Source organism: Eptesicus fuscus, chromosome 11 (genome assembly GCF_027574615.1).
Source record: "Eptesicus fuscus isolate TK198812 chromosome 11, DD_ASM_mEF_20220401, whole genome shotgun sequence".
Taxonomy (NCBI): Eukaryota; Metazoa; Chordata; class Mammalia; order Chiroptera; family Vespertilionidae; genus Eptesicus; species Eptesicus fuscus.
The window spans coordinates 50,470,027-50,488,371 of record NC_072483.1 but is presented as its reverse complement, the minus strand read 5'-3'; the positions used below and the strand labels follow the sequence as shown (position 1 = coordinate 50,488,371).

General features: G+C 36.7%; 1 protein-coding gene across 1 annotated transcript in view; it reads left to right on the top strand.

Annotated features, from left to right (window-relative positions):
• Positions 1–18,345, top strand: part of GPR155 (G protein-coupled receptor 155) — a 44,559-nt gene that overhangs the window by 2,482 nt on the left and 23,732 nt on the right. The window contains exons 2-9 of the mRNA XM_054722799.1: positions 338–417; positions 1,749–1,846; positions 2,217–2,713; positions 10,563–10,962; positions 12,625–12,790; positions 14,394–14,549; positions 15,871–15,954; positions 16,518–16,635. Of these exons, the coding sequence (XP_054578774.1) occupies positions 2,248–2,713; positions 10,563–10,962; positions 12,625–12,790; positions 14,394–14,549; positions 15,871–15,954; positions 16,518–16,635 (1,390 nt within the window). The 5' untranslated portion in view covers positions 338–417; positions 1,749–1,846; positions 2,217–2,247. The remainder of the gene's footprint in view (positions 1–337; positions 418–1,748; positions 1,847–2,216; positions 2,714–10,562; positions 10,963–12,624; positions 12,791–14,393; positions 14,550–15,870; positions 15,955–16,517; positions 16,636–18,345) is intronic.

The following is an 18,345-nucleotide window of genomic DNA, read 5'->3' as shown; positions in this document are numbered from 1 at the left end:
TTGGGAACTTGGAAAAAAATAACAGAAGACTGGGCTACTTTATCACCTTATTCTTTTTAAAAAATAAATATATATATATTATTGATTTTTTTACAGAGAGGAAGGGAGAGGGATAGAGAGTTAGAAACATCAATCAGCTTCCTCCTGCACACTCCCTACTGGGGATGTGCCCGCAACTAAGGTACATGCCCTTGACCGGAATCGAACCTGGAACCCTTGAGTCCGAAGGCTGATGCTCTATCCACTGAGCCAAACCAGTTTGGGCTATCACCTTATTTTTTAGCACTGACTTTTAATGGCTCCAAAAGTTTAACACCTTTGCTTAATTGTTTACCAGCTCCTACTTCAACTATGGGTACCTGTACCAACCAGTAGCTTTCCCAGTATATAATTGGACGCTGACTTGCTAAACTTCAGGTATGTGAATATTGTAGGTTTTGTGTATATTGACCACTCCTGTCTAATCCCGGTAGAAAAATACTTGTCCTGATCCAGATTAAATGTAAGTTTTTAAATGGTTCTGTTTATACCAGGGTAGCACAGAGAAAATTATCTCGTTCACACCACTGAGTATCAGTTATTGCTGGTCTCTGGCCTGCCACCAGGGTCTTTTTAATGTGATGTAGGTGTTTGAGAACTTAACCTGTACATTTTGGAAATGAGCTTTTCTACTTTCTACCTTATATAAGGTCACTTTAGATGATTAACCCAGAATAATTACTTATAAATTGGCAGTTGTTGCAATGTTAATTTCAAATTACTAGTAAGAGCTGATTAGTTGCAGTTGTCTAAACTTCATGCTCATGTGTCCCTGGCAGCAGAGAGGAGTCTGGTTATAACATTAGCATTCCTTGCTGTAGCATTTTTTGAACATCTTTAGAACATTTTACAACACATTTGTGTTCTTTAACATTTAATGAACAGCTTTAGAACATTTTAGAACACATTGTGTGGTCTTGGGCCTATTACTATAGTGAAAAACTTAGAATATCATCCAAGAAAAAAGGAAAGAGAGAGATTTCTGTCCATGAACTAGATAGTTCCTAAAAGAGAACATTGATTCACTAAAAAATGAAGTAAATATACACATATGGAGTCTCTTGTGTGCCATGCACTATTTTAGGTGGTAGGAACATAACAATAAGCAAAAACATGCACAGACTCTGTTTCTGTAGCGCTTAAAGTCTACCAAAGGAGATAGACATAAAACAAATGGCCACTCTAATGCATAGTATAATTATAAAATGAGAAAAGTGGCCTAAAGGTAAGGAACATGATTATATTTGAGAAAGAATCGTGGCCTGGCTGTGGCGTTAGAGTTGCTACCTGATAGAAGCAACTCCTGGACTATATGATTTAGAGGATGAGTAGGTGTTAGTATGTAGGGAGTGGTGGGTGGGTAGAGAAGAGAACATTTTAGAGTTAACTGCATGTGCAAAGTCCATGTAGCACAAAGGGACTGGGACTTTCAAGAAGGCCAATGTGTGGCTGGTATAAAAGGAACTAAGAGTAGGTTGGTGGAATGCCATCATTTTTTGTTTCATTCTCTTAATATGCTACCAAAATTATATTTAACTTTGGTTAAAGGATTACTTTGTTCCAGATGTGATTGTAAGGAAGTTACTTGAATAATATCAAGTTTCTATTAGGTGGGTACTATTATACAGATGATGAAAGTGATACCTAAAATATGTTACTGGTACAGTTGATAAGTGATACTCTGCTATACCCTTCTTCCTATCCTGTAGTCAAGTATGGCCACAGCCTGGAAAGGCCCCTTCTGTCTAGTGTGTCTCCTTGACGTAACCCTGAGAATTTCTGAAATTTCTGGAGAAGTTGAATGCAGGTGAATATTCAGCAGAGACTTTGTGAGCTCCATGCTCTTAATCAGTAGGTGGAGCTCAAGGGTGGACCACTGGAAAGGACCTGGGGCACCACTGCAGCTGTATCACTCAGGTCTGATATTGAATATAGGACAGCAACATAAATATTTCGCACTGACCCACCTTTGAAAGTAAAGAGGTTACTGTTAGTGAGGAAACACTCCCCCTACCCCCGCCGCCCTTTTATTAACTTGCATTTTTCTCTGATGGTAGTTGAAGAAAAGTATGTGTTATTTATTTGGCCATTTAATAAGTCTAGGTTTGCCAATGTATCCTTTCAATTAGAATTCTTCCTACTGATTGTCACACTGAATCTTTCTTCCTTCTTTCCAGAGATCTGGTTGGAGTTGGAGGGTGAAAGAAAATGAATTCTTTTTCTGATTTACCTGCCAAGAACTTAACCATTGCAGTCAATATGACCACGACTTTGTCCTCAACAGTAATGCATGGATTTAATTCCACTAATGACTCATCTTCAATGTCAATAACAAGGCTTTTTCCAGCCTTACTAGAATGCTTTGGTATAGTCTTTTGTGGTTATATAGCAGGAAGGACCAATGTCATAACATCAACACAGGCCAAAGGACTGGGAAATTTTGTCTCCAGATTTGCACTTCCAGCTTTATTATTCAAAAATATGGTTGTACTTAATTTTTCCAATGTGGATTGGTCTTTCCTATATAGCATCTTAATTGCCAAAGCTTCTGTATTTTTCACTGTATGTGTATTAACCTTATTAGTTGCCAGTCCTAGTAGTCGATTTAGCAAAGCTGGACTATTTCCTATTTTTGCTACACAAAGTAATGACTTTGCATTGGGATATCCTATAGGTAAGTTATTTTATATTTTTCAAGTTTCTAAAAAATTCAAGTGTTTTAGAAGGTACCAGAATGTAACCCTTTTAATTTAAGCATTTGTTAGTGATAGATGCTCTTATATCTAAGAAATATTTTGTACTTTTTTCTTAGCTATATCTTAAATTAGGATGAATTATATTTTTCCTTAACTTCAGAGTTTGAGTTCTTGAAAGGTCTACCTAAAACAAATGGTCATATCCAAATAAACTTTGTGAATTTTCTTCCTAATAGTATTCTTTTTCTTCTCAATAATCATATCTGAAAGAAGTATAATTTCCAGAAGAGATCAGATTCTGATTTAAATTATGTAAAAGAGATAGGTATATGTCTGTATAAAAAGTCATTACTAAATGTTAGCAGTGGAATTTTATGAGTGACTTTTTTCATCCCTTATTTTTCTTACCATCTAGAATATATATTATTTTACATTAAAGCTCATTTTTTAGGTGTTCTTCAAAATGTCAATGTACTTTAGTTAAAGTTATTTTTTTGTTTAAGAACAAAAACAGTGAGGGTTTTTTCACCTTTCCAAATTTTCCTTCTTCATCTTTCTAACTCTTTAAGCAATCTAATTTTATGTTTCTATGTGTGTATGTTTTCCTGATGAAACAATAAACATACCAGTTTGGGATGTTGAGATATCTTGAAACATCTTTTTTTTTTTTTTTCCGGAATACTCTGCCACTAAGAAAATGTACATTTTGCCCTAGCAGTTTTGGCTCAGTGGATAGAGTGTCGGCCTGCAGACTGAAGGGTCCCGGGTTCGATTCCGGTCAAGGGCACATGCTCGGGTTGTGGGCTCAATCCCCGGTAGGGGGCGTGCAGCAGGCAGCCAATCAATGATTCTCTCATCATTGGTGCTTCTATCTCTCTCTACCTCCCCTTCCTCTCTGAAATAAAAAAATATATATATTTAAAATAAAGTGCAAAAACTGCCATTTAAAAAAAAGAAAATGTACATTTAGTAACTACTTGTTTATATTTTTATTTTTAAATTAAAGTTTAGGTTGTGCTTTGATCATGTATTATAATGTGAGGACCTGAATATTACAGATCTAGTCATTCATTCATTTGTTCATCCATAGGGACCTGTTATGAACCAGTGACTGTGCTAGCTGCTGGAATACACCTGTGAACAACATTCTTGTACATTTTAATGGAAAATTAAAATTAAAGTTATGACAAGGGCCATAAAAATAAGTAAAATAGTATTATAGAGGGATAGGAATGAGAAGGTGCTACTTGAGGTAGGGGGTCAGTAAAGGCCTTTCTGATGATGTAGCTTCTGAACAGAGACTATAAAAATCTTAACAAAATGGACAATTGAAATCTACCATTAACTTTCAAATTTCTTATCATGTACTTTTAACCTGCCCCCACCCCCAGATTATCTCATTACTGGCACCAAAAGGATTTTGGTGGACTATACTTTTCATCTTTCTCCTCCTTTGACCCTCCTCCATCTCTTTTACTAGAAACAGAGGTATACTGTAAAATTAAATAACCATGAGTAAAGCAGGAGGTTTATGAGAGGAAAAACTAGGCTCTTATATAACTGAGCTGTAAATAGTCAGAAACTAGATAGGTGTTCCTTTAAGGTTATTGAAATTTAAAATTAAGAATGAACCAAGCATTAAAATAAAGACTTTGGAAATAAAAGCAAGAAGTTTCTCTTTAGAGCTGCATTAATAATGTAAATTTGTCAAGGTATGTATGGTATAAGGGCCTGAGAAGTGGCTCAGTACAATAGTGCTAAATATTTAATAAATATTGCTGTATCTTAATTTAGACATAAACTGTAAGTGTATAGTTTCATGTTCTCATAGATTAGTAAGCCCATAACTAAATAGAACTAACATTTATAATTTTATAGAGTTCTTTCTTATTTACTTATCTCATTTGAGGTGGGGCAGATATTATTATCCTCATTTTTAAGTAAGGAGACAGGCTTACAGAGGTTTATTTGCCTTATCCCAGGTCAGATAGCTTACAGGTGCCTGAGACCCAAACCTAGGTTTTCTGGTTCTAAATCCTGGACATTCTCTATGCCACACAGTTGTGTAACATGCCCATTTAATCTTCAGAAGACCCAACTAGCCCTTGTAATATATAACTTTCACAGAGAATCAACATTTTATTATCTTTGCATTAATCTAAAAATATTTCACAAAATGAGTAGTAGTGGAAAAGGCCTATTAAATAAATCTGTTCATTTTCATATTGAGGCAGAATCTCCAACTAAAAACTGTAGTCTACCATATTCATCACTACTTTTCTTGTGTCCCACATTAAATCAATGAATCTGGTAATAATCATGTTCCCAGCAGTGTGAGAACTCAATTTCCACAATGATTACGGTTATAGATTTTTTTTTTTAATATATTTTATTGATTTTTTACAGAGAGGAAGAGAGAGGGATAGAGAGTTAGAAACATTGATGAGAGAGAAACATCGATCAGCTGCCTCTTGCACACCCCCTACTGGGGATGTGCCCGCAACCAAGGTACATGCCCTTGACCGGAATCGAACCTGGGACCCTTGAGTCCGCAGGTCGACGCTCTATCCACTGAGCCAAACCGGTTTCGGCACGGTTATAGATTTTGAGTTGTAGTACTTGTGTGTGTTTTTTTAATATTTTAAATCACAAATAATGTAAGAGCTTTTGTAACATTAGGTGGTAAACAATACCTTTACCAGAATCGAATAGTATAGACAGAAGTGCTTTTTCATATATCTGCAGATTGGAAGGTGTGGTACGAACTGCAGGGCCATGCGTCTGCTCCAATGAGGTGATTTACTGTTGCTGTCCATGCTCATCTGCCTTCTGGCCTCGTTCATTGTGAACAGAAAAGATCGTGTCTCTAGAGAGAAGACCTTTTCAGTTCACTATGTGGCCTCTCGCAGGAATTTCCACTCGCTTGTTCACAGATAAACGTCATAGCTTATAAGACATACCCTTTTTAAGACTGCATTTGTTTCATAACATCAATCCAGTTTACAGGTGACAAGGAGAAGGCAGATAATGAATAAAGGAAAAGGACAGTCATGTTTCCTTTTTCTCTATACTATGACAATTATAACGGTCTATGAAACTACATTAAAATGATTTATCTATACTTAAGTGACAGAAAACTACACACTAAAGCTGTCTGTTTCTTAAGAACAATGTGTGTTTTTCCCCAACTGATTTTAGAGAGAGGTAGGGGGAGACACATCAGTGTATGCGACAAACATGGATCAGCCTCCCACACAATCTGGGTTGCCCTGACCAGGAATTGGACACACCACCTTTTGGTGTACGGGACAATGCTCCAACCAATTGAACCAGACTGGCCAGGGCTTAAAAACAGTTCTTCTCAAAGGTACTTAAAGAAATATGAGTGTGAGAGGAAACCAAGGTGAAATGTTGATTACAGCAAATCAGAATCATTTCTTGCCTTGGTCATTAAAAGATACTAAGAGGGCATAGTTAAATCCTATAATTTATTCTTTAAACAATGTTGATAGATAAGTATCCTGACTAATCATAATTATGCTCTAGTGTTTGAGCTATAAACAAAAAGGAAATGAAGCATTTAACTATATGCCATTAAATAATAGAATGATTTTATCTGGGTCTTTGTGGTATTTGCTAGAGATTGAAAATCTGCCAGAATTAAAATAGGAGCCACATTGGGTGGCTAAATTTGTCTCTTAGTTCTTCAAAGCTATATAATAATTCCTCATAGTGGGTTTCTCCCCACCCCCAAGAGCCTTATTTCTAATTAATAATTAGAGATTAATAGTTGATATAATGATTATAAATCTAATTTGCTAGTATGGGTCACTGCTTTCATATATATATTTTTTCAGATTTGAAAAATCATCTTCAGATTGATAGCAAAAGAATAGCACTAACTAATTTATAAAGACATAAGGTTAAGTAATTATGCAAATGAATGGCAGAAGTGGACTGAAATTTCCCATGTTTAACCATAATCTTTTAGTAATTTAACAAGTATTTACTTATTCCCGATTTTTTGCTGTCCCGCTAGACTGTACTTCTTTTGCCTTCAAATACCTGTCCAACTAACTGGAAATACCCCAATAATGACCTGTTTTATAAATATTCAGAATATGAAAAAGGAAGAAAATTTGGATATAAAAAGAAAACAGGTTAATGAACAACAATTAGATGTAAATTATTGTGTGTTAAAAAAATACATTTCTGCTCTGAAACCTTTGACATTCGTTGATGTGTTAATTCCATTCAGCGACTATTTTCAGGTTTGCTCAGTACTGTGCTGGGACCTGGGGGCTATAAAATGATGCCTCCAAGGAACTTAGAATGAGTTGAGGTGGCACTAATATGACACAAGTTACCAGAGTCACCCAGAGAAGAGGATATCCATGATATAGATTGCAGACTTGGTGGAAGAAGCAGTACCTGAGACAGGTCTGAAACAATAGGCAAGAGTTAGATGAGAGAGGGGAGATTTTAAGAAGTTGGGGGATGATGGTCAGCATGTAGAACTAGTCATAAACCTGGTATTTGTCTGGTATAACTATGATATAAACTGGTTGATGGTGGCTTTGCACTAAGGAATAGCTAAGTATTCCCAGAGAGATGAGCTGGTAAATAAGGGGCCAGTTGAGGAGACTGGACTGTGAATGTCAAAAGAAAGGTTTTATAGCTGTTCTTGTGTGCAGTGAGAGCTGTGGGAAAATCTTATTTTTTCGAAAATCAAGATTTAGATGATATTGTCAGCAGTGAATAAAATGGATGAAGGGGTGGCCAAGAAAAATCAAAAGGATATTAGTTGGAAACACATTAAGTAATCCAGTTTTGAAATTTTTGACCAGTGGTATCAAGAGGAGAAAAGACACCGAAACCGGTTTGGCTCAGTGGATAGAGCGTCGGCCTGTGTACTCAAGGGTCCCAGGTTCAATTCTGGTCAAGGGCATGTACCTTGGTTGCGGGCACATTCCCAGTGGGGGTTGTGCAGGAGGCAGCTGATCGATGTTTCTAACTCTCTGTCCCTCTCTCTTCCTCTGTAAAAAATCAATAAAATATATTTTTTTTTAAAAGAGGAGAAAAGACAAAATCTGAAAAAGGAGAAAGTACTTGGTGATTGGCTAGCCATAAATAATAGACGGTTGTTCACATTTGTATTGCTCTTTAAAACAATTTGAAGTCTATTATATGATGGTGATTAAATGCTAGTGTGCCAGGAAAGTAAATTCTGGAAAAAAGCATTAACTTAAGGGGCTTTGTGGGTTATAAGTTGTCAAAGTTTATGTATTTTATCTTGGCCACTTGGGAAAATTCTTGTGCTCAGATTGAAAACACCAGGCTTTTCCAAAATACACTTTCTATTTTTAAAATTGAGTGGTGGGCAGGTATGGATGCCTTTCTCTTAGAATATCTAATTAGAAAAAGTTAGCTACCTAGAAATAGTTATTAAAAGTGCTGCTTTTTTTTTTAAATCCTCACCTGAGAATGGTTTTTTAAAAATTGATTTTAGAGGGAAGGGAGGGCTGGGGAGGGAAAGAGAAAAAGAGAGAGAGAGAGAGAGAGAGAGAGAGAGAAACATCATTTGTTGCCTCCCGTATGCACCCGGACCAGGGACTGTATACACAACCTAGATATGTGCCCTGACTGGGATTGAACCTGAAACCTTTTGGTGTACCATATAACACTCCAACCAACCGAGCCACCCTGCCGGGAGCAGGTGCTGCATTTCTTCCTTAAAAGATAAAACCTTATGAAACATAAAAGAAAACCACTAAGAGTTGTAGAGCTAGTACATCTGGTTTGGAAATTGGAAAGAATTTGTGAAATTTTCTGTAATCAAATATGTTTTGTTTAACCACTGCTTCATTTCAGAGGTATTATAGACCTCTGTATGTACTTAACTAAAAGGAAGGGAATTGAATCTTATAAAAAGTCGTCTTTAGCTAATGAGAACAAGGTGAACTTCTACAGGTTATATAATCTAGTTGCATAACTTTAACAGGACATGTGAATGACATTAACTGAACTTAAGTAAACTAATATATTTTCCTACCAGTGTCACTTTATCTTAATGTAAATTGAGAAAGCTAATCTTTTACATTTTTTCACATGATTGCCTTTCTCCTGGTGAGTGATTGTGGCGGTTCTTTTATCTTTCTTAACCTCAAATCATTTATGCATCAGCCTTTATATAGTAGTTTGAATAATTTCAGAACTCATTGCCAAAAATCTGCCTAGAGACCAGGTTGCTTACTTTAAGTCTCTAAGTTGCCCTGATCAACCCATGACCAGGTCACCAACCCCCACTTCTACCAAGAAACTGCAAAAAGTCTGATCCAACCCACGTACCACTTCCAAGGAGACTTAATTTATGCAGTGGTTAGGTTCATGTACAGTCAAACCCTTGAAAAATCCCTTAAATCACCTACAAAATATAGCACACATACTTTGTATATATTGTACCATTTCTCCTAAGTCTAACACATCCTGATTTTTTTTTCCTCTAGCATTGTTGTTCTTCAGTGAACAGCAAGTGAAGTAATTCATTTGCATTTGGGGACCTGCTTTATAAAAAAAAAAAAAGAAAGAAAGAAAGAAAAGAAAAGCTTTTGTCTTCCTTAGAGAGAGTAGTTGAATTTGTGTTAAATGTGCATTATATGACTCCACTGTAATCCCCTCTCAAACATTTCTTATCCACCTTTCCATCCCTAATTCTTCAGCATCTTCACTGGTCTTCCCTAAAGCCATGCATTCCCTTTCATTCCTCTCAAATGGGGGCTGCCCATTTTCTCATCACCTGCATACTTACATGAGCAATGGTAGATAGGGCTGACATCCTCATAGCCACCTTCTACCACTGCAAGGCCATTATTTCTTGCTCTTTTGTAAAAATTGCCTCTTTGAGGTTCATGCTCAGCCTCCTTGCTATCGTCTGCTGATCTCATTCTAGTCATTCCTTCTCATTCATTGAAGACTTGAATATCTGGCTCACTGTTATCTTCTCTGCCCCCAAGTTTTGCCATTATCTTGTTTGACTTGACATCCATGTGAACTACCCATTAATTTCTCTGTCCTCTTAGTTGCTTGACCTCCTCATCTCCAGTGATGTTTTTCTCTTCTCCATTTCAGCCACCAACTAACATGGCCATCCTAGGTTATCCTGGACCTACTCATCTGGGAAAGATTAAACTCAATAGCTCACTCTCTGACTTACTCTGAACTCCCAAACTTCCAACTGCATCTAATTCTTAGACTTTGTAGGTTCTCCAGTTTCTTTTCTGTAAACCATTTCCCATCTTCCCATCTTCTCCTGCATAGCTTGGACTTAAGCACTTCAGTGTCCATTTTTTAATTTGTTGTCTGCCTCTTGCTCCTCAATCCTCTGCACCCTGACTTCTGCCTCATCACTCTAGTAGAACTTCTCTCTCAAGGGAACCAACAGCCAACTGCCTTGTTGCTATTATTACTTAAACATCTTGTTATAACAATTTTACTTTGAATTGTTTCTTTTAAAAATTCTACAATTCTTCCATTTTATTGTGACTAGTCTAAGCCTCTACTTAGTAGAATTTAGTGGGTATTACTAAAAATAACTTGTAAAAGTTGATTATTATTTTATAAGCTAAATGTTATTTAACAGTATGTTTTCCTTTTTTTCAACATTCCTACTAAAATGTTCTTTTTACAAAATAAGGCTAATGCGGTTGTTCTGCATTATTTAGATTTAATTTATAATATGCTATAATTATAGATAACATTGTAGACATAACTTATTCATATGTTTCTGTGGCAATCATTTTAAAATCTATTTTAATTCTTGTTTTACAGTTGAAGCTTTATATCAAACTACATACCCAGAATATCTCCAGTACATTTATTTGGTGGCACCAATATCTCTTATGATGCTAAACCCTATAGGGTTCATCTTCTGTGAAATCCAGAAGTGGAAAGACAGTCAAAATGCTTCTCAAAGCAAAGTAAAAATTGTGGGACTTGGACTTCTGCGAGTAATACAGAACCCAATAGTATTTATGGTCTTCATTGGCATTGCCTTTAATTTTATTCTTGATCAAAAGGTGCCTGAATATATGGAAAATTTTCTTGATGGACTTGCAAATTCTTTTTCTGGATCAGCTCTATTCTATCTTGGTCTTACAATGGTAGGAAAAATAAGGAAACTGAAGAAGTCAGCATTTGTTGTACTAACTCTTCTCATTACTGCTAAACTGTAAGTTGGGGATTATATTTTGTGAAAGTCTTATTTAGTCACTTCATTGGGATGTGTTTGCAACTATTCTCTCCTTCAAATAGTTTGATAATAATAATCCCGCCTCATGAATAATTGTGATTTAAAGGAAAATGTGATGTTTGTGTATTGTGCAAAATCATTTCCTTATCCCATGTAGGTTATCCTTTCCATTTTACTGTTAGAGGATAAAGATCATTGGTTTTTCTTCAGCTTTTATGTAATTTTATTTAATATCTCCTAATGTCCCACTTGGGTAATATTTTATAAGGAATTTTGCAGGATTTCTGAGTTTTCTAAATCTGTTAAAATCTTAGTTGTGATGAGAACAATAATTTTGAATATCAACTGTTTTTATCAATTTGAGGAAAGTATTCTGTAATTCTGAGGGTGGTTGAAATTTCTGAATATAAGTAAGTCAATATGTATGATTAGTATCAACCATCTGACCCTAGCCTGTCAAATAAAAAGTTATCAAAACCTTAATTAATACTTCTACAACTTACTTAGCTCCTTAGCCATGGAGTCATACTTCATGGTGTAGAAGACATCGATTTTACTGCAAGATTATCCCAAGGTGCTTGGGGCATTCTTAACTATTGAGTTCAGCTCTTGTATTAAGTTAAATTTATGAGACCAGTGGAATATAAAATAGTTTCTATATTTTCAATATAATACAAATGAATGTAAATTCTGAATATTATTTATGGTGGTATTATGCTCCTCAAAAATAAAGTATTAGTTAGTATTGTTACAGTACTAAATATGGTTCTAACAGTAATAGTATTATCAACTTATAAGTAGAATTTAAATATTCTCATTTTTAACATCTTTTTTCTGGGTCTTTGAATCCCAATTTAATATTTTCATCTATTTTTTTTTATTGAAAAATACACAGAAGAGTAGTTCTTTACTCCATCCTAGTGCATCTTTCTAGGTGCTGCTGTGACAATATCATCAACCTTGTTCTTTTTAAGGAAAAGCTCTATTAGCTCAGCTACTATTGATAGTGCTTTTTTTATGGAATCCTGAAGGATCTGTTTAATAATTTACTCCACCGGGTCTGGATTTCACTAATTTTCTGCTCTATTTCCACTTGTTTCAGTTCCTTTGCTACACCTTTTTGTCTCTCCAAAGATGAAGAGCTCATTGTAAGATACCTATTTTTCTAGTGGTTTTGAGAACCTAATTGAGCAGCATTGTTATCATTACCTGAACCATTTAAACCCCTAATCATAATAAAGATCAGCTTTATTGTTTTTCAAAAAGGAGTTTGGTAATTTTCTTTTTAAAAGTTTACTCAGACTGTAAATATTTTAACATTTCATTGAACTAATAGAAGAAACAAGAAACAACAGCTATTACAACTTTTACAAACTTTTTGCAAGAAAAGTACTGTAGAGCAAAAAAGTCTGATTGTTTTCCTCCCAATATTTCTAGAATATTGTTACACTTAAAATGGCTCTAAGTTGAGTTCTTGATTCTTCCAACAAAACGTCCACAGGTAGGCATGCAGAGAATATGTGCATGCATGTATTCTGGGAAGGAGAAGAATAACCTAATGCCAACCTTACTGGAACAATTTACCACCTGGGGACCAGCATGCTTGGATATCAAGTTATGATGCATTTCTTGTTTCTTCAGCCTGGTGCTGCCACTTCTGTGCAGAGAAATGGTGGAAGTCTTGGACAAGGGCGACAGTGTAGTAAACCATACAAGTTTATCGAATTATGCATTTTTGTATGGTGTCTTTCCTGTAGCACCAGGAGTGGCTATCTTTGCAACACAGTTCAACATGGAAGTAGAGATTGTATGTATATACTACTTTCTAAGTTTGTTTGTATGGTTAGTAGAAAATGAATTTTCAAAACACAGAAGTCAGCATTTTTATGAGAATTTGATATCTATAAGTTATTTCATGGTATATAAGAGGGCATCATGTAACAGTAGTTATTTAATCAGCCAGGATGTTTTTCATTAGTCTTTTCTATTTTCAAGTATTTAATTGCTTTACTTATACTTAAGCCTAAAGGTTATTTATGGAAGGATAACTTTTGAAATTTTGAGGGAAAAAATCTATTTCATGCATTGATAAATCAACAGATGCAAAACATCACATAATCAACTGCAGTAAATAGCTAAAATCAATTAACACCAAATTGTTATCAGTGTCTAAGCATATTGTAGATGTTTTCTACAGCATTAGAGTAAATGTTTTTGTTTTTTATCCTCACTTGAGGATGTTTTTATTTTGATTTTAGAAAGAGAGGAAGGGGGGTAGAGAGAAATATTGATGTGAGAGAGAAACATCAATTAGTTACCTCCCATACATGCCCCAACCGGGGATTGAACCTGCAACCTTTTGGTGTATAGGACGACACTCCAACCAACTGAGCTACCCTGGTAGGGCTAGAGTAAATGTCTTTGAAATATAACATGAAGGTACTAAGTTGTTTAACAAAGATCAGTTTCATTTTAATCTGTAAAATGTTTGCAATTTTCTCTTTTTGAATTGTATTTATTGCATATACTAGTATTTTATGAAACAGTACATAAGGAAACTGGTCATAAGTTTAATTAGATCATTAATATGGTTTACTTCCTAGAACCTAGAAGATAACCATCAGCTGTGGAATGTCTATTATTTGTTATGTGCAAATATAAGTTGAGCATAGATTGGAAAGGAGCTAAGGGAACTTATCTGTGTTTTCTTTAAAGAACTCTCAGAAAGGGGGAGTATGGTATTAGATAACATGTTGAATTCTGTAATGTCTTTTTACTGAGAACTAGAGGCCCGGTGCATGAAAATTCATGCACTGGAGGGGGGTCCCTCAGCCCAGCCTGCCCCCTCTCACAGTCTGGGAGCGCTCAGGGGTGGGAGGCGACCCGGCAATCAGGGGAAGGCGACGCCCCATCACACCTCTGCTGCTACCACTGCTGGCAGCGCAAGCCTCAGCCAGCCCTGGTTACCTGAGCCTTGGGCAGCCGCCATCTGAGACTTGCCTGTGTCTCAGGCTGGCCCTGGGTGGCTGGGGGGCTAAGGGGACTGGGGGACTCTGGAGACAGGCACAGAAAGGCCTTGCCACACGCCTGCCATCCGGTGGGGCTGAGGGGACTGCGTGCCGCCATCTTGTGGCTGTGGGCACCGCCATGCTTGAGGGTGTGGCAGTCAATTATCATATTCCCTCCTTATTGGCTGTGGGTGCCACCATCTTAGAGGGTGGGGCAGTCAATTAACATATTCCCTCCTTATTGGATGTGGGTGCTGCCATCTTTGCGATGGCGTGAGGGTCAATTAGCATATTCCCTCTTTATTAGATAGGATGCCTTAGTGTGCTGTGTCTATTTAAAGTTTAAGGTAATTGTTTAAATGCAACTGTGACCCTTTCCTCAATTTGATTTTATTTTTGCAGATAACCTCAGGGATGGTAATAAGCACATTTGTATCTGCGCCAATCATGTACATTTCTGCCTGGTTGTTGACCTTTCCCTCAATGGACCCTAAGCCATTGGCATATGCCATCCAGAATGTTAGTTTTGATATAAGTATTATTAGCCTGGTTTCCTTGGTAAGTACGGTTCAATGAAAAATGAACCACAGAATGAGTTTGCAAATAGCTTGGTAAGAGAAAGTTGGGGATTTAAAAATCTAATTTCGTGGGCAACAGAGAACTCTAAAGCCTACCCATAAAATATAATATCAGCCTTCTGATATTTGTCTTTCTAACTGGAGTTAGAGTTGTATAGCAGACAAGGCCTAAGATTTAGTCAGACATGGATTTGACTCTGGCCTTATCACAAACTAGTTGTACATCTCTGTGGAGTTACCTTACCATCTCTAAGCTTCACTTTTCTCAGCTACAAAGTAGACATAATAATTTTACCTATTGCCTTGGGTTAAGGATCACAAGAGACAATATATGTGAAAAGCATTCTGTACATAGTGAGTCACTATACATATACTTGCTGTTGTAGAATCATGGAGTTGTGGGATCCTCGGGATCACATCTAACCACCCATTTAATGTTCATGAAACTTTTTGGATATATCTAGCTCAAGTTAAATACTTAAACATTTGACAACTAGAGTATTTTCTGAATAAAGTGGCCTGTTGAATTCAAGCAGTATGTTGGCTAAAAAAAAATAAAAGAACTTTCAGTGTTAAAAGAAAGGAGGGGGAATAAATATGTATATTGGCAACAAAAAATGCATGATAAATGTAATTTTAGGAAATTTTACTTTTGTTACATATTCTTAAAATCTATGCCCATTGGTAAGGGCAGTTTGGGGAGAAAGACAATATAAGTTTTAATTGACAATGAGGGGAGCAAAAAGAAAAATCAGCAAGCATACTTGGCTGGCCACTGTGTAGGTAGAATAGAAACCCAATCCTTTTCAATATAAGGAATGCAAGACAATTAACCATAAGGTAGGCAATGTGTATTGTTTGAAGATAGCCTGGAATTTAGATACTGCATGATATCAACATGATAGAATCTAAAAGGGAGAACTTAGTGCATTGTAGCTGCATCTCCCTCTAAAGCTCTTTTCCTGAATAGTTGCCTATGAACCTGTGTCCCACACCAGCCACCAAAGGTAGGGGGAGGTAGAACATGGCCCTGGTCAAGGCATTAATTCCTAAAGACCCTGTTATTTTCTGTACAATTAATTTAGCATAGTATCTTTCCATGGTTTTTTTTTTTTTTACTTTGGATATAGTAATTTATCTTAATACCTTTTGGGAACTAGGCAGATTAAAGTAAATAAGATATTGGAATTTCTTCCTGAACCAGGATAAAGTGGATTCTTTAAAGAGCCTAATCAATGAATTCTATAAGTAATTATCAAGATTAAGAAACCTGAATAACTTTTGAACCTTTTGTCTTTAAGATCTGGTCTCTAGCTATTCTTCTTTTGAGTAAGAAATATAAACAGCTTCCTCATATGCTTACAACTAATTTACTCATCGCTCAGGTTAGTAAACCTATAGATATTTAGAACTATGGTTTTCTCATTGAAAATTACTTCTCTGTATTTTTTCACTTATAAAGTAAAAAATGTTTTTTACCAAGTGCAATAAATTATAATTTGATTACAATTAATTTATGCCTAATTTATTAAATATTGCAATAGGTCTTGAACTATATAAAGTTAAGGTTAATAATAGCATTTGATTATAATTTTGCATTTTTAATAGAAGCAATTGAATCATTAAAAATTGAACTCTCACACACAGTCTTATTTTTCTAGTTAAGTCTTTGCATGTCTCAAGTTATAATGGAAAGAAGTTTAGCATTTTTTATGTAAATGATTACTAAATATAAGGTTAGTATTTAGAATGTTGTCATCTGTTTTAATTGAATATGTACATTGTTAAAGACTCTGTATAAGAAGGGTTTTTTTACCATAAAACTTGAAGTTTAGTATAATAGTATGCAATAGTTGATAATTATTCAGCAATAATTTAAACTGAATAATTATATTTGCTGTGACTCATGAATATGACTGACTGTTTCTTTACATATTTTGTTCTTCAGTCTATTGTCTGTGCTGGAATGATAATATGGAATTTTGTTAAAGAAAAAAATTTTGTTGGACAAATTCTGGTGTTTGTTCTATTGTACAGCTCCCTCTATAGCACCTACCTATGGACAGGTAAGTTGGATCATGAATGGAAATTTAGGTCTGACCCCCTCTCCATCACTAGAAGCCCTCAACTAGTGATCTATTTGAAGTCTCCTAGGACAAGATTAAGGCATTCTCTCAGGCAGTTACTGAGGGAGGCAGTCTACAAAGCTGAGTCCTGTTTCCCGATGTACTCAATTTCTGCCTGGGTTTGGGTAGTTTCCTCTCACGTGGTCCTTTTCCTCAGGGTCTTTGGCTCTAGGCCACAGTCATCACAGCTCTCCTTTGGAGACACCAAAAGGGCAGGCACTGGAGAAAGTAGGGAATGGGGCAGAGAGGTCTGAGGCATGAAAGGTGTGTCCCAGAGTTCACTATTAGGTCCAGCTGAACTGAATGAAAAATTCTGGCTCTACCTTAAGCAAATGGCTTCACTTTTGCAGTCTCCATTTCCTCATCTGTAAGATTGGGTCATCACACCTTACAGAGTTATTTTGAGAATTAAATAAAATATGGGTATTTATGCCTGGTACATGGTAGACACTCAACAAATAGAACTATATTATTGAACTAGAGGCCTGGTGCTTGAAAATTCATGCACTGGAGGGGGGTCCCTCAACCCGGCCTGCCTCCTCTCACAGTCTAGGAGCCCTCAGGGGCGGGAGGCGACCCGGCGATCAGGGGAAGGCGACACCCCCATCACACCTCTGCTGCTGCCACTGCCGGCAGCGCAAGCCTCGGCTGGCCCTGGTTACCTTAGCTTTGGACAGTCCTGGGCGGCTGGGTAGCCGCCATCCAAGACTTGCCTGCACCTTGGGCGTTGACTGGGCAGCCGACATCCGAGGCTTGCCTGTGCCTCAGGCTGGCCCTGGGCAGCTGGGGGGCTGAGGGCGGGTCTGGCTGCACCATGCACCTGCCAGCCCACCCCCCTGGTGGGGCTGAAAGGAATGGGGGACTCCGGTGGGGCTGAGGGGACTGGGCGCCGCCATCTTGTGGCTATGGGCGCCACCATCTTTGTGATGGTCAATTTGCATATTCCCTCTTTATTACATAGGATAGAGAGGAAAATAGTAATATGAGAACAAGAAAAGTAAGGAGTAAAAGGGTATGGAAATAGAAGAGTACCCAGTAAGAAAGACTATTTCTCATTTCAATGGGCTCCAAAAAGGATATTCAAAAGGTTCAACACATTGCTCTTTTGAAGTATAATATTTATTTGGATGCATTCTGGTATGTTTGTGAAACATTATATCTGGCTGCTTTGTATTCATACCACAAATGTGAACCTGTGAAATGGCACATAAAAGGAAATTGTAGAATGGTAGGGCTGGTGATAGCCACTGTTAGGAGGCAGGTGTCAGGAAGTGGCTGTGAGAAACTGGCCTTTGATTTCATGCCTTCAAGATCAAAAGTGGGGCCTAATCTAAGTCAACAGCCTTTTTAAGTGAAGCAACAATGTAAAAATTCAGTGCAAAGACAGGGTTCGAGCTTTTTAAAAGCAAGTGCACCTTGTTTAGCATAAGAGACTTCATGAGATGTCAAGTTAAAACAGCTTAAGGATTTTATTTCCAAATACAGATAAACCAACTTGATCTCTAATACTTGAATTTATTGAGGCTAAATTTATAATAACAATAGGAAAGCAGCAAATAAATCAATGTATCAAAAAGCCACAAGTCTCCCTGAAACACTGCAAACATGCATACCAAAATCTATCCCAATATGTTGTTCTGGATTCCATGA